Source organism: Andrena cerasifolii, chromosome 9 (assembly GCF_050908995.1).
Source record: "Andrena cerasifolii isolate SP2316 chromosome 9, iyAndCera1_principal, whole genome shotgun sequence".
Taxonomy (NCBI): Eukaryota; Metazoa; Arthropoda; class Insecta; order Hymenoptera; family Andrenidae; genus Andrena; species Andrena cerasifolii.
The window spans coordinates 11,883,041-11,899,375 of record NC_135126.1 but is presented as its reverse complement, the minus strand read 5'-3'; the positions used below and the strand labels follow the sequence as shown (position 1 = coordinate 11,899,375).

The window sequence follows — 16,335 nt, the reverse complement described above, 5'->3', positions numbered from 1 at the left end:
GCGTACGTGCACCCCTTCTCCGAAATTAAATCTCGTTGAAACACGAAAAATCCGTGTGTCTGATCCGCGGCCGATCGTGTCTGGTGCGCGTGGCTCGGGTCTTTCCGGCGCCTCTCGGTGCGGCTCGCGGCCGCGCTGCATCGCGGCGTCATTCAGTCGAACGGTGACCGCCACGCGCGAAGGATTGCGTTACGATCGGTGCGGGCGTGTTACCACGAGTCTCTCCATCTGTCATCGGCTCAGCTGTCCAATTGACAGGGGGCCCTGTATCGCGTTTCCTCGCGCAACAATCCCTGTGCCTCGTCGATCGATTTGCGCGGAAATTCGCTGGATCCACTCCACGTATCGGCACTGGGCACGTCAATCGATTCGATAGCTGACAGTGTACGTGTTGTTTGTGTCTGTGTCTGTGTGTGTGTGTGGGTGGCTTGCACCTTACCCTTTACAGTGGCACGTGCTCGTAAACCTGACAGAAGCCTCTGAGAGTGCAGTGCGTTGAATCATTCCCTGTACCGTGGCATCGAAGACTCATCGGGGCGTGAGTACGCCTGCGTTGGCGGACGTCTGTTGGCAAACACAGCTGACACAGAGAGCACACGGCACACATAGAGAGCCTTTGGGCTCCTAGTGGCCTTTGATCCAGAATCGTCTCGAGCAAAGGCTGCCACGCGATCGTCGGGGTTACGCCTGGTGTATCGCCGTGGTCACGTCAGTTCGAGGCACGTCCCCAACCCTCTCCGGGCTTCTTAACGAACCCGCCCGCCTTTTAAACGAATTCAACGAGGCCACTCGTACGCGCGGTCAATTCTTGCCGCCTCGCGTGTACCGCTCGTTTCTTGCCTCCCTTGTCTCTCTTCTGCCTCTCTGCAGAGTTGACTGACCGAGTGACTCAGAAGATCGCGAGCACATTCGTCCCGTCCCGTCTAGCCGATCGAACGATACGTCCGCGCGTACAATGCGCCCGTTCTATCGTGGCACGGCGATCCATCAGCAGAGGAAACAGTGATAAGAAGGGCGCCGGGGGAAGAACAGAGAGGAGCAGCGAGTAGAAGAGAATTTCGAGGCTCGGGCCACGCGAGTCCAGCGAACCGTCAGCGCCTGAAACGCGAGACCAGACGGCGTGCAATTAGCGATCGACAAAAGTGCTGACCGTTAATTAGACGCGTATTAATTGCAACGCGAACCAGCACGCGCCTGGGCGCGATGAAAGAGAAGAGCGCCGCGAGAGGGTCGGTGGAATAAGCGCGCGTCTTCCTCGCTTGGTGGACTCTCGTTGCCAGCCAATTCCTCCTAATTTCCGGGGCAAGCGTCCACAGATATCGATCGATATCGAACTGTCAGTGAGATTCGCCAAGTGCCCTGAAGCATCCAAGTGTATGGGATACAAGTCCGAAGAGCAGCGTAGTCGCGAGTGCGCCCTCGTTGAGCCTCCAGCCGAGGGGTGGTTCACCCAATTCCACCAAGTGATCCCATCAGTGTTGGCCTCGTTGGATCTGCGCTAGTGTCCGGGCACCGGCAAAAGGATACAGGACGCCAAGAGAAGGGGTGGCAAGCGTTGATCAACGACCAGAGGGAGGGAACTCCGACTGTCAGCGTGTCGGGAATCGGGTCCGAGGATGCGCCATCGCGCGACCACGCGATCTTCGGGAATCGTAGCAGCGGTAGGATGTTGACGGCCCGTTCTGGGCCTCTTGGGCTCGGCGTGCCGCGAACCCTGGGGCCCGCGGAGGGTAGCGACCACCTCTTCCTGCTCCCGGAAAGGGCGCTCGTCATGGACAGCACCCACCTACGGCAGGACCTGGCTGGCCTGGATTTCAACCTCCACCTCAACCTGCTCCACACCGCGCCTCGTGGCAACGTCTGGCTATGTAAGTCTTCTTCGTTTCATTGGGACGTTTCTCAAAGTAATCAGGCTATGCTCATATCGAAGTTGTATAATTTTTCTTTAAACAATGCGCGCAATCGTAAAGAACATGGGGTCTGAAATCTATTCAAACTTTCTCATTCTACTCCAAACAAACGTTTTTGTAGAATGTTGGAGTGTACAGTGTGTACTATGCACACTCCGTTCAGTTTGGTTCGAAGCGTGAATCCTAAATTTGAAGTATGCATGCACTATTCAAACATCTATCAGCTGGCTCGTTTTCTTCAGACCGGCAACAAAGAATTGCAGCAATGTGTATTGTAAAAATATTTACCTTAGTTGTGCAGCCCCTGTGTGTTGCACGAGTAGGTAAATACACCGGGACTTATGTATTGTACTTGCCTGTGCAAATATTATCTCCTTGCATTCTGATCGCGTCGGGTTTATTGCTGTAACTCTACATTTTCGACCGAGAATTTGTTTTCCTCCACCTATACCCAGAAGCATCCACTTAAGCTCCATTATCAAACATTGCTGCAACCGCGCAGCGTTCTTCAAACCATCCCCAGGTCTCCTCTCTATTCTAACAAATCGCCCGTCCACTTCGCAATGTAATTGGAGTGGATGGCAGAAACTTTTAATTGGAACAATGGATTGCTTGCATCCGTTGTGGGAGTACATCGAAAAATCGCTAAATCGCGTTCACCACAGCTGATAATCCTCCGCACATCTCTCCGCGCGATTATTTCCAGCCAACTGTCGCGGTGGAGAAATTTACCACAGCACTCGGAGGCAAAAGAGATGCTCGTTCCATGGTCGCGCCATATTTCTTGGCACTTCATTAGCTCGTTGAAGGTTGCAGCCAATACCAAACGTTGAAGCAAGATGTATCGCGAATAGGGTCGCTTTTCTTTCAGGACTGCATCGCCAGAGAATGAACGTGTATTCGGGGGAAGCTGGATGATTCCATTGGCAACCAGTTTTCAGCCGCGAAAGCTACGTCACTTTAAACCCGTAACGCGGCGTTCATGCTGCTGGAGTGCTTTTTACCCTGGTTAGCTGTTGCGAACAATTTTCCACCGCGAATACTCGAGAATTGCCGCTGAAAAAAGTCCGTTTGCATGCTCGCCCGCGGCTTCATTGCGAACCTTTGCCGCCTTCCACGGAGGATATTGTTATTGGCAATCGCGCGAAATCTGCGAGCTGTCGAAACGTCACAATAAGCTATTCAGCTTGCACAACGCCTTCCTCGGTTTTTAATTTGCTGCCAGCTCGCACCGAGCTGCAACAAGGGAACCGTTAGTCTCCGTCAAGAAAAACCGTAGCCCGATGCTCGCGAGATTGGAAAGCAAGGGTGCTGCCTGCCCGTTGCTGGTCCATAAAAGCGGAAGTCGTACGCGACGCGGCACGTCTCCGAACCGTTTCGCATTTCCGATTCATGATCCTTTAAACCCGCTGTTCGATCGCTCTCCTTTTATGGATGCGCCCGCCTGCGAAATATTTACGGGATTCTTAGAGCGCGTATTTCTGGACTGACGGGCATAAAAGTCGCTGTACGCTGTCAGGCATTTTTCGTGTCTTTCAATTTAGTTCGCCTGAGAGTTGCAGGGTATCGAGAAATTCCATTGCATTGTTAAGACTTTACTGTTTACCATCGAAATCCTTTAATTGTGATCGATGCAATTTTAAGCCAAGTTTGAGTGCACATGGAACTCGTCGCAGATTACGTTTATCTGTTTCTTAACTTCAGATATCCTGAACATTCTTCATCTTACGTTTGACTCTGTCAAACATTGTTACTCCACTAGTCACCATTAGACCATTACGATTCGTATTCATCGTTGACCCTGTCTACCGATTATGGCGCTCGTTCCGACATTCGTTCGCGGTGTTACCATCGGCGCCTGCCAAGATTATAATTGACGCTACCATAAAGGTGCTCCCTTTGTTTTGATTTTTTTTTTTATTCTAACACTGACAAGTTGACAGCCGAGGTTTATGGAACGCGGAGGGAATATTTTCTTCTTGGACCTCTGGCTGTACAGTTAGGTCACTTATCATACTAGGACAATCTGGCCGTTTTTAATAGCCTCCACATCACAACGTTGCTCGGATTAATGTTCGGCTAGCAGTGGTCTGGAAACGTGCAATCTTGTTTAATGGAGAACTCCAGAAACGTGCAGTTTTGTTTAATGGAGAGCCCGCATGCAGAAGCAATTTCTGCACCGCTCCACTATCCTCCGCGGAAGGGACGAACACAACGGTGCACCGTTTTTAATCAGACACCGTGCCGAGCGCACGCTATTTTCAAAAAGCTGCAACATTTTTTAAGCCCGTGAACGATACGCGAGCTGATATCCCCTGCAAGCTGACAGTTTTGCTAATTATCGGGGCGCCCTTTCACCTCGTCATACCTCGACGTATCGACAGGTGAGCCGACAGGAATGCAACCGTGAAATCTCCACCAGAAACCTTGTTACAATGTCCAGTTTCGCGCGCCACAAGGTACACAGGCCTTTCAATCTCGTTCTACTGCTTTTTCGCCGATGCATGCCACGGTACATTCGAATATTTTTTTTCTTCATCGTAGCTAGAAGGTAGAAGAGGAACGTATCGCCTGGCGCCGCAAAACCAAATGGAATTCGCGTTTTACGCTCTTGCGAAACAGCCAGCAGCCGCCAATTGCGCTCGGTTTCTCGTGATTCGGCTGAATATTCGTTAGTCACACCGCGAACCGGTACCCAGTGAAAGACAGTTGTTTGTGAAATAAAAAAAAAGATAGAGACGTATATCGCGCGAATGTTTCGCTCGGTTTCAAGCAAATTCGTTGCAATATACCGAAACGGTTGAAAGCAAATTAATTGCAATATACTGAACCGATCGATAGACAGTCGATATTAGTCTGGCAATGAGATCACGAGATAATGCAGGTGCGCGCAACATTCGTCCGTTGCGCAACGCGAGAAAGGTGGAAATCACAGTTTCCCCATTTTCTTAACATCCGAAGCAAACCATTCGGGTGTGAAGCACCGCTATCCAAGCTTACTCCGCGAAGAAAAAGCTGCAAAGTTTCACTGAGATCCTAGAAATAATAGGTTAATTAATTCCGCGGACTCGACCCAAGACTTTCCATAATTGCTCAACTAAGGGAGCGAACACTCGGCTAAGCGTTTCGAAAGTTGGTGCTCGCTTTTCCGAAGAATGCATTTCCAAGGATTTCCACGGTTCTGGAACGCGTCGAACGTTTGACGCGAATCTTTTTATCGCGATACGTTGATCTGCCGCATAAATTATGCACGCGAGAGAAATGTGCATTTGTAATTCGACGAAGAGAGGCCCGTGCGTATACGCAGAAACTAGCGACGTGGAATTGTATTAATGGAAACATTGTTTCTCGATATTGTTGCAGTCCGCCCGACGCATCGCCGCTCGATCGATCGGTCATGTACCGTGGGCGAGGCTCTAACTATTAACAAAGTATCGTTACGAGCCTCGCTTTAGTAGCGCGAAACGAAATTACCCGTGCATGGGACAAACTTCGACTAAAACATGGAGACACCGTTCTCCGCAGTTGGGCCACGGTAACGCTGCCATAATCCTATTTTTCAGCGTAAGGAATATGGGATTTCGACTGTCTTTCGATGTGCTTCCAATCGGTCATTTAGCTGCAGTCGAGGAGAGTCTTGGAAATAAGAAAGCGCGATCGGATTTGGGGATTTCATGAATCAAGCTTTTCCGAGGAGCTTTGCGACGGTGCCTAAATAAGGGAGCCTCGAGGCGACTGCGTTGCCGAGGGGCAGTCTTGAATGTACATATTGCTGTTGACGCATCGTTACTTCCTCGTGAAATATGTACGGTGGTTCAAAACGATATATTCGCTATTTCGTTCTTTTATACTTTGAAGTTCTCTTACATCAGCGACACCGGTGGCGTTCACTTTGCACTCCCGCGATAGTTTCGAACGCTAGTTTCTCTCCCTTCTCGAGAGGGATCGGCGCGTTTCGAGTCAACGCGAGTTTCATAGTTCCCCTCGTGCCTGCTAGTTAGAATCGTCGGAGCGTTTCGACTCGCGGGTCGCCTCGAAAATCGGAGACAAAGGAATCGACCATCGTCTTGGCGTTGCGCGAACCAAGCACACTTTGTCAGCGTTTTACAGTAATTTTACGACTCGCCAAGACTTCGCGTTGATTGTCAGTCCGTTGCACGTGGTCCGGTTACTTAGGAAATGCACAGGCTTCGTTCGCATAATTGCGGGCTACCACTCTGCTGAAAGTAATTAGAGGATTACTCGGGATGCTTCTGCACGATCGTTTATCTTCGTCCTTGAGAGAGATCAGTGATTTCAGTCGATTTAATCTTTGCTGTTTCTCTTCGGGCGATAAATTCGATTCGTTCAAGCGTTTCGATTTACGGGTCGCCTTGGTAATCGATTACAACAGACTATCGTTGGTCTTGCGTTAATGCTATCGACTTCGTCGATGGTCTGCAGGACTACCGAGTCACGCTGATTCAATGGCGATTGCAGCCTTTTATTCGACCCATTACTCTTGGAACAATTAATAAAGGCAAAATGGAGTGTACTGAATCTGTCGAGATTATGGAGCAAGTTATTCGAATGTATTTATCAATAAACGAACATACTCAGCAGCTTAAATCTTCAAGACTGACAAGATAAGCTTGAAGAAACCCGCTCTTGAAAGCGAGGTAGAGTTAATTGCGTGCGTACAGATGACTTTTTACCTACTTACGGAATCGTAAAAGGGTAGCCTCGAAAGTGGATGCTCTTAAGCGACAAGCAGCTTGTTAAAGGTCTCCCTTTTAACTACAAACTTAACAAATTGACGTGCACAGTGCGAAGGAGACGACGGAATCCTGCAGATTAGATATTCGATAAAAAATATTCTCTCTGACAACGCGCGACTCTTGTGAATTATCTAGAAATACCATCTTCAAAGATCATAGCAAGAGTAGGGCAGTGCATCGGTTACAGTGATTCTACGGTACAAATACTCGCAGGTTTCTTACGCGAGAAATAATTACGAGAGGAGGTCATAAAATTTTATCGTCTTTCTTGGCAGTGGAACAAAACTTCAATTGTCGACATTATCGTTCTTACTGAAACCAAGTGCCGAGGTTATTCGCGACGTCGATCTTCGTTATCGGTGTTGGGTTATTTCAGTTCTGTTTGCTTTTCAATCGACAGCCCACTGATAGTCGTAGCCTCTTGACAGCACGGTCCTCTAATTTTTCCACGAGACACATTAATAATTGAGCCTTAAATGGAGCAAGTGGAAATTTTTCCACGAAGTTCCTTCGATTTCTACCCTTCGAACTGCGATCGGAATCCGACAATTGGAACACTGGCGCCGCTTGAAAGGCAACAAATCCTGCTCGGTGCAATTAACATGGAAGACCGTGCGAATACTCGTCGCCAGCTTCCCGGAAGCGGGGATTCAGGCTAATGTCTGCGAAGTCTGGCCAAGCAGGGGTTCTACTACTCGCAGCCGCGAGAGATCCCTCGGAACTTCGCCGCCCTTAATCTGCGACGAAACATGAATATTCCAGTTCGTCCGGGTATACTTATTGCGCCCATTAATTTCGGCGAGTGTGCTCGGAAGGTTCTGATAAATCGCCGCGAAGTTTCTCCTGGCTCTCTGCTCGAGTCATCGCGATTATCGGGGCTGGTACTACGTAAACGTTATCGTACGCCGCGCCTCGATGCTGACACCTTGAACGCGCCTTTAATTCCCCACGATGCATCGGCGATCATTGCCTGTGCTTCGGCGAGGAATTAAAATGGGAAAACACTGTCGCCCAGATAGAATCGCATTAATTATTTTTAAGCCGCGCCCGGCTAGCTGGGTTAATTAAAGACGCGACCTTAACTCTGGGGCCTTGGAAGCGGACGCCTTGATTTACAAAGCTGCTCGTGTGGACGAGTGGTATCTTTAGAGGCAAGTTTCCGTATCCTTTGTCATTTATTCCGGTTGATCGGTAGCTTGGCCCGCAACTACAGCCTGATAGTCGCTAATCCAATCGCTCCTAAGCCGATTAATCCGTACGATGTGACCGTCCATTATAGTCGGCGGACGTCAAACGCTGGTGTACGTACCTACTACAGTGCGTCGATCGGTGATCGATGGCTGATAGTCTCGAGCCAGTAGTTGCGCGTCGGGTTCGTAACTTTTGCTGGCGGAAATTATTAGTAGCTGCCTCAGGAACGGGGATCTCGTACCGTTCGGGGGTCGGTTTCTCCGAGGAAGCTGTTCTTTGCGGGTTTCTGCGGAAGCCACGAGGTTTCAGCGAAATCCTAATTTTCTGGATGATCGATGAGCCTCGATAGTTGTACTAGCTTTGTTTAGAAGGTAATATATTGCTCCCGCGGGGCGAGAAAGCGGAGGAAAGAGAATGTTTGACAGCTCTACGTGTTCAGCCACCGATGGTACTTTTTAGCAAGTAATTTCCGTACTACGAAGATTGATATCGGCGAAGGGACACAGTTGGCGTGACGCTGAATAATTTTCGTCGCCTTTGTCGGACTCAAGATCGATATCACACCGAGCTGATCGTGCTCGGTGTGTAATTGATTACGGAGTCTTCCGATCAGTGAGCAATGGGGCGAAGCGAGGGTATCAATATTTCATAAATTAGTTCCGTTGCACGTGAACGATGAAACGTGGCTGGAGGGTGACCCAAATATTTACGCGGCTCAAAATAATTACAGGATCGCCTACTTGCATAACTCTGGCCTATATTTTAAAAGGAAGCATAAAAATCTAGCAAGCGGATGGAGCCAGAGCACCGAAACGTTTCATCCTTAGCTTTGCATCTATAACTAGATAAATATTACTTCGCGCTAAAGTACATTAAAATTTGAAAGCCTCTTACCCGTTACACTTAACTAGGTTAATACACCCTTAGAATAGATTTTAACGAAATATCTTTGCTTTTCATTTCAGGTGAGTACCTTTAACGACTACCTGAAATAACGTCGCGCGAATACCCACTGAGGCATCCGAGTATCTGGTTCAGTTGCCCCTACGTGACGCATCGATCGCCGTGGAGGAAAAGGGAGGAATCAGAAAGTAGGAGATTCTTAACTATCATTAAGCATAACGAAGCGCCACTCGAACGCTTCCTTCGATATTCGGCGAGCCGTTTCCCCCCCCCCAGTGCTCGCAATTAACGCGTGCGAGTCAAAGGGAAGAGAGGCCGAGGACTTGGCAGGGCGATCACAACGCGAACCGAATTCCGTAGCTAACGAAGTTAATGAACGTTGAGTCAGAGGGGGTGGGCGGCTGAGCCACGCCCCTGTTACGAGTCGATGCCTACGACCGCCGAATCGAACCAGCGATTTCGATGCCGGATACGCGCTCGTGGCCTAATGACCCTGCCTCGTGATCGATGAATTCGTTCGGTCGTCCACGAGCACGCGGATGCTATCTCGTTACACAATCTCGTTACGTGCACCCGGGATCTTTGTTGCCCGGTGCGAGGCGCGGTGCGAAATGATCGATCGTAAGAGTTGCACGCGCAGAGGGTAACGCTGTCCGGTGCCTCTTAATCGCTCGAAATTGTGGAGCGCAGAGCAGGAAGCCAGACGGTCCCGTAGTTTGCGATATCTATTTCTGGGAACCACTTGGCTCCGTTCTGAGGCCGCGTTTTGGAACGATCCGCCGCGCGGAACGGTCTCGAGGCTACATTCCGCAGATAACACCTCATCGCGGCGGAATTCCAATTAAGTTCATTATCATACAGGTGGTTAATGTTGTCGGAATGATCGCCGGCTCGTTACGTGCAATATCGAGCGCGTTCGTAACACCGGTGCGTTCGCTCCCGCGCGCACAGTGGTCGAGCGCGAAAACGCGAATCCTTGGCTAGCCAGCAGAATTCTTCCGCTCGACCTGTCGATCTAATGAAATTCTCGAAACCGAAGGGGGGGGGGCCTCATTGTGCCGCCGAGCAACCCGTCAGATTTATTCAGCACGATCGGCAAATACCATCGCCGGAACGTTATTGTTCGGCCGACAGTGAACAGAGAAGCTTGGGGGTGTTTCTTGGGCGCGTGGATTCTTCGCGAGTCAAGTGACCGTTTTCGCCCGGCGTCCACCGAGAATCGATGATGCAATCGCGAGGGCACCGTCGCCTTCTTACTTCGAATACCCTCGGTGATATTTCGTATTCGTTGTTAGCGGCAGTGGCCCCACGAAGCGCGATTGGGGGGTCGCTACACCGAGGGGCTCTACTGCCGCGCGTTTTCCGTGCATAGATCGATACAGAGGATCCGCGGGATGATAGGATCTAGCGAGCCGAAGAGGATTCCATTCGACCCCCGGCTGGAGTAGATTGCACAGTACACTCGAAGCAATTAGAGGATCTCGTGCCCCGAGAGTGAACTAAATACTAGAAACGGAAGAACCTGAATTCAGCTCGAATCGCTTTCGAAATATTAATTACTTCCGTCGAGAGGGCGATCCTCAAATTACTATCAAGCGCCCTCGACTTGCCGAAGTACCTTGAAGCTTGAAATCAAACAATGGTCAGACGTAGTTTAGCTCGATGAAAAGCCGTTCGAAACGCGGATGCGACGACGGGGCCCGCGTCTGCGTCTTTATTTCGTGATCGCTGCCAAACAACGTCTCCTCTGTCCGCGACTGTTTAGAATTGCGCGAGTGCCTTTAGTTGCCCAGTGGTTGGAAACGTTTGTTGAGCCGGGGAGACCTGCTCGGGGATTTTCGCGACGGAACGGCGATCCGATTAAGTGCAACGCTTTTCGGCGATGCTCGAGAGAAATTCATCCGTCGAACCAGAGACAGCCGAGCAAGAGGATTAAATATTCATATCCCTCGGGACCGTCGCGAAAACGCTGTCTCTTCGGCGGCTGGGAGCTTTTTCAAGCTCCACCAGTGCGACCCTTGCAGCGGTCTCTGAAATTCATCGGGTCGGCCCTCGCCGCGGTTAATTTCAGCGTCGTGCTGATGGCGTATCGTTTCCCAGGCGGTTGCCAAATTACGTCGCTGGGTGCGTGCAGGCTACGCGATCTGATTTATGTATCAGAAATTGGGCGAGGCAGTTCACCGACCACGGATCAATACGCCAGTCTGTTCGTCCCCGTTTCTTTAAGATTCTAGTCGAGGATTCGTCCGGTGTATCGGAGATCAAATGCCACGCTGTTAGTGGCAAATATCACGAAATGGGGACTTGTGGAGTCGTAGAAGGTTGTGGCTAGGTTTCGCGTCCTGGGTTCTTCTCCGTTTGGAAGCTGAAGAACTGTGAATCACCTACGTTAACGAAGAGATGAAATAGAATTCGGTGTGGTGCTTCGGAAAGCACGGGGTAGGTTCTTCTTTATACCCTTAAGAAATCCTGCTTCGCGGAATGATGCAATTACCGAGCACTTCATAGTTCTTTGTGTCTCAATGGCCTTTCTGTATCGATACGCTTTACGAGGTCTCTCCGAGTGCACGGGAGCAGTGTGCATCAAAGCTGAGTAGCGAGGAGTTCGAGATCGATCGTCTCAAGACTATGGGGTGAGGCAGTGGGTAGGGCGAGTGTCAAGAAGTAGAAACGGTACGCTTAGAGACAGACGTCGCCGTAGCTCGTACTTCCTTTGGCGTCAAGAAATTTCTGATCCGTAACAATACTTTACCGTGCACCATTTTACGACCTCAACTACGTAATGTATCGAGAGCTGATCGAAGCAATAGCCTGCTACTGATTCCGAATGATACGAACGAGCCGTTCAGCGATTTTCTGCAATGCCTGTGCTTCCTGTTTCAAGTGTTTATCTCATTCCATGTAATCAGGTTTCAATTTGCTACCGCAAAGGTCCATTAGGGAACCGTACTGTTGATTCACCGACCGTATCCTCTTTAAAAGCCTGATGTTGCACTGAAACGCGTCATGTGTGCAAGAACTTGCCGCGCAGCGTCTTTGTCCTAGTCATTTGCTGATTTCCGCGAATCATTCAGTAATCTTCCTCCACCCGTCCTTCCTTCTGATGGCAAAGGGAATGCTATCGTTCACTGACTGCTTTTTATCGGAAAGTGCAACCATCTTGACGAAAACTGTCAAGGGGAAGAGAGCTGTAAGTCCTGTCTGCTTAAATAAATACGTTTCTTTGCTGGTGTGCACGTCACCGCGTAATCAACTGCGAAAGAAGGAAGGAAAATAAGCTGAAGTTAGCGTACGTTCCTGCCACGTCATTCTGCTTCGTTGGGGATAGGGAATCGCCTTAGTGCCAAACATTTCCTCCTCTTTTATCAACCCTATTTTACCCCCTGGTCGCCCCCTCGGCCGTGGAACAAGGATATCCCCTCAGCGATGCTTCGAGGGAATCGATAAATTGTCCTATGCCGAGCGAAGTCAGAAAAAACTCCAAGCCATAGCGCGAATTAATCCCGCTTCATCTTGTTTAGCTTCTTCTCTGTTTCCAAGGAGTAACGAGGGCCAATCCGATTCGTTGGACCCCTGAATACGGTTTCACAGACCATTGGTAGATCCGGCGGAAACTGAGCCGCGAAAACAATCCCCCGATACCGTTGTTCCCGTTTTCAATGCGGCCTTGGCAACCGAGAATTCAGGAAGCTGAAAAGTGGACGCGGCGAATCACCGCCTTTCTTTCAGCCTCTACTTTCACGACTTCAGCTTCCCGAGCTTCTTTCCCTCGATTTTCCTGAAGGGGCACTGCGAAGCTCTCCCGTTTACCTCGCGGCGTCTTGACGGGAGACTCCGTCGACCGAGGTCGGGCTTTCGTTTCTCGTTTTCCCGGCGATCCTTTCTTGGGGACGTAAAACTCGACCGTAAAGTTGGGGGACACGCTGGACGTTCCGGGTCGATGATAAATCGTCGGTGTCCTTTATGCGGGGGAGTCGTGTTTTCCTTCTACAAATTTCAAATAGGAGAACCAGACATTGTAAGGAAGTCGGAGACGAAATACCCTCTTCTTTCCCTTCAGCTTTAAAGAGCTTGGGCAAACAGCAGCTGAAAGTGTGCAAGCAAATAGTCACTCAATATTAGCCTCCCTCGTTCGGTGTAAATAGAACTTTAGATGTCTCGTCCCGATCCCAATCCGAATGCAAAGTCTGCCCAACGGCTGATCTATGATTATGATCTTCCGCCGGTTGCCGAGCAGAAAAAGCTCCCAGTAAATTTCCCTATTAAGAGAGGCCACTCGAGCAGGCATCTTGCCAGGTGGCCTCATCTCGCTCTATATCGTAGAAAGTGCTCGTGGTAAGCTCGAACCTCCCTAATGCGTGACTAACCTTGATCTTTCCATTCCGCGCGACTTCTTCATCGATTGCCCTGCTGTGTACAGAACTCTTGACGATCAGCAACGATTTTTTTTACCCGACACCTCGCCCCTTCTTACGACACTTCTCCGCGAGGATTTCGCCTTTACGGGGCAAGCCGAAACTCACCCATGCTTCCTAGCCTTGACTTTCGAAAGTAGGGCCTGGTTCTCGAGGAATACCGTACGATTTCGCGTCTCTTTGGAGCTTCTGTTTGTCCCCGAGTCTAGCGGGACGAGTTTCACCGCCACCTCTGTTTATTCCGCGACGGCGCACCTCGGAATTCTTCTTCTTACCCGCTAACGACTTACACGGAATTCGTGGTGAACTTACCACGGATCAGGCAGCTCGTGCCCGCTGCTCCTTCTGGATCCCCCCCCCGATGTCTGTCGAGGGGAATTTCCTTCCGTGGCGCTCTTTTTGCCCTGTCTTTGTTCCCTGACGCCAGGGAACGAAACAGCCCCGGATTCTTCGTGTCGTCCCCTTCGCGATAGTGCTCGCTCCGTTTAATGGTCTGCTGTGTTCACGAATTGTCCGCTTCTCCTCGGAAATTCGCCGATCGATCCGGTTCCCCGCGTCCCTTTGAGACGCTACCAGTGGCATTCGAGCTGCTGAACTTTGCTGAATTCCACGGGCAAAGCGGGTTCAATTGTCCCGCCAGTTTCCTGTTGCCCTTAGCGACGAACATTCTTCCTCTAAACGTTTATGGGGAACGATTAAGCGATTCTGATGAACGGGGTCCATTCGTTGAGAAGGTTCTTCAGCTTCCAACGTTCCTCGGTATGAATATGCCACTCATTAAATGCTCGCTATTTCCGTGACGCTTGGAAATCACCCTCCCTGGGGAACCAGAACGAATAACCGAAAAGTCTGTAGCGGGAAATTTCTTCTGAAACGAGCGCGCGGTAACGACGATGTACAGCAGTTCGCCAAAAATCCAAATGTCAATTTGTGCAGCTCCCTCGACCGCAGTCACGAGTTAATTCCAATTGGAGCGCTACGTGCCCGCGAACACGTTCGAATGTGTTCGCGTTCCAGCTGGTCGCGGCGGAATTTTTTACAAAGGATGGCTGACGACAGGAGAAGGGGTTAAATATGCAGAAACGCCGTCAGAAATTACATCGCGAGGGTCCACGGCCTGCCTTCCTTGTATCCACTCACCGAAATTGCTCTAATTGGATAGGTCGGGACACGAGGACCTTTATTCCCCGTGGCATCGCGGATACACGCGTGCATCGTGTGCGTAGGTATTAAAAATCTGAGGGTTCCGATTGATTCGATCTCACGTATCAGGTGTATGCAGAAACTAGAACCTCGCGACCTTATTTTATCTGTTGGGGGGCGGAGATTTGAGCATGCTCGTTTCATTTTCCCTCGGTGTGTAATAGAGGATTCTCTTTTTTCGTTAACCTTTCAACGAAGCCCTGTAAATTCGCTATTCCGCGATTCCCATTGCAGCGGAAAAGTAGGGTATCCTCTTTTTACCGTGTTTGCGCGCAGTTTCGTTGATTAGACTTGGCAATGTGCTGTTTACACGACGCGTGCAGCCGATACCGCTTTGAATCCTCGAACGCGAGGCTCGAATCAGCCAGCGGGAAACGCTGAATCGTGCGTGTATATTCGTTATGCCTGTGCGTTGCCCGTTTCCAGGCTCCGCTGGCTCGAGAAGTTCGTTCGCCGATATCACGAGTGGAGTACCTACTCGTAATTGCGTGGTAATACTTTGCGGGCATGGTTCCGTAACGAAATTTAAAAAGATGAATATTGTATGAACCTTTCTGGAGCACACTCGTGGCCATTGTTTCGTCAGAAGCGGCGAATCAGAGATAAAGTTTTGGTGCAAGTTGGCGAAAGATTCCCCTCCGGGAGCGAGAGGACCCTTCCGCCCTCGCGCTGATTGACCCCAGCTAGCAACTAGAGCAAGTCGCGAGCGAAACGTTTCACTGGCTACGCGAGCCTGCAAATCGTAGTCTGTGTCTGTATCTGAAGGACCTGCTTTCAAAAACGAATCCAGGAAGCGCCAGAAAAGTGTCTCGTTAGGCTTTCCAAAGATCGTCGTGACCGTCCGTCCTCGTTCTCTTTGAGAATCTTACGGCGTGAATACTCGCGATAAAAGCTAATCATTTCGTCGCGCAAAGTGGATAGAATCAGGCTGCCAAATTACCAGAAAATGGGCGACGACCCGGCTCGACGTTCGACCGTTAATTGGACTATACCAACGGCCCTTTCAAGACACACGATAATTAAGCTCGCATGTAAAACGAGCTATTGGAACAACGGCCACGAATGAATCGCGAGCTCTCGCGAGTCGAGCCAGGCCTGTTAATAAACCAGGCTTTTCGGCTGCGGCCCCGGGTTTCTGAAGCTTCCGTGACCCTGTTCAACTGATCTCTTGTTTCAACAAGACCCCCCGCTAAACTTGCGTATATTCGAATTCGAAAGCTCTCCCGCGTTCCCCGTTAACTCCTCAGTTCCCTGAGAGCTCCTGAACCTTGGACACACGTGGACCACAACATTTCTGTAAAATTTTGCAAGCGATTAGATTGGCTTCAATCGAGACCCTTGCAGCAAAAGGGGTGCAGCTTCATCTTAAGCAACTTCGAGTAAATTGGAAATAAGTGTTTATAAAAATCATTGCTTTGACATAACGTTAAGAAGAGAACACTAATTGGAAAATATATATTTTCACACAATAAGTAGTAGTTATTGAGTTGATAAGTTTTTATTTCTATTTTTGACGAATTTATCAACTCTGCAGCTGCCCAAAACAAAAATATTACACAACACAGTAATCGGCGCAGGTTGAAAATTTGCAATAAATTGTGCACCAAACGATGTAGAATTTTTTTCCATGTATATTACACGTTGTAATTCAAAAACTGTCAAAAATGGAGTTACACCCCTCTCGCTGCGAGGTCCTCAATTCCACTGTTTCGCAAACTGTGCCCTAAACACGTCTCCGTCGACGTCCATGCGAATCGTTTTTTCTCACCGAGCCGTGGCCACCTTCGCGGCGGTGATTCGTCAGGGATCGATCGTTAAACTCTTCTGGAAGGTGAAAAAAGGACGGCTGGTCGAATGGTGAATCGGGAACCGGTTGGAATGGACCAGCACGTGCCGCGATGACGAGGCACGCTCGAGGAAACCACGGTCTTGTGTACCGTCTCCTCCCAATTTATT

At 49.8% G+C, this 16,335-nt stretch overlaps 1 protein-coding gene across 18 annotated transcripts in view; it reads left to right on the top strand.

Annotated features, from left to right (window-relative positions):
* Positions 1–16,335, top strand: part of LOC143373266 (uncharacterized) — a 157,358-nt gene that overhangs the window by 54,599 nt on the left and 86,424 nt on the right. For 4 of the 18 annotated variants that reach the window (XM_076820339.1, XM_076820343.1, XM_076820338.1 and 1 more), the window contains exon 1: positions 178–1,868. The exons of 12 other annotated variants lie outside the window; for them this stretch is intronic. In XM_076820339.1, the coding sequence (XP_076676454.1) occupies positions 1,667–1,868 (202 nt within the window). In that variant the 5' untranslated portion in view covers positions 178–1,666. Of the gene's footprint in view, positions 1–177; positions 1,869–16,335 lie in introns of those variants that run through there. 2 more of the 18 variants (XM_076820351.1, XM_076820342.1) reach the window with 1 other exon arrangement.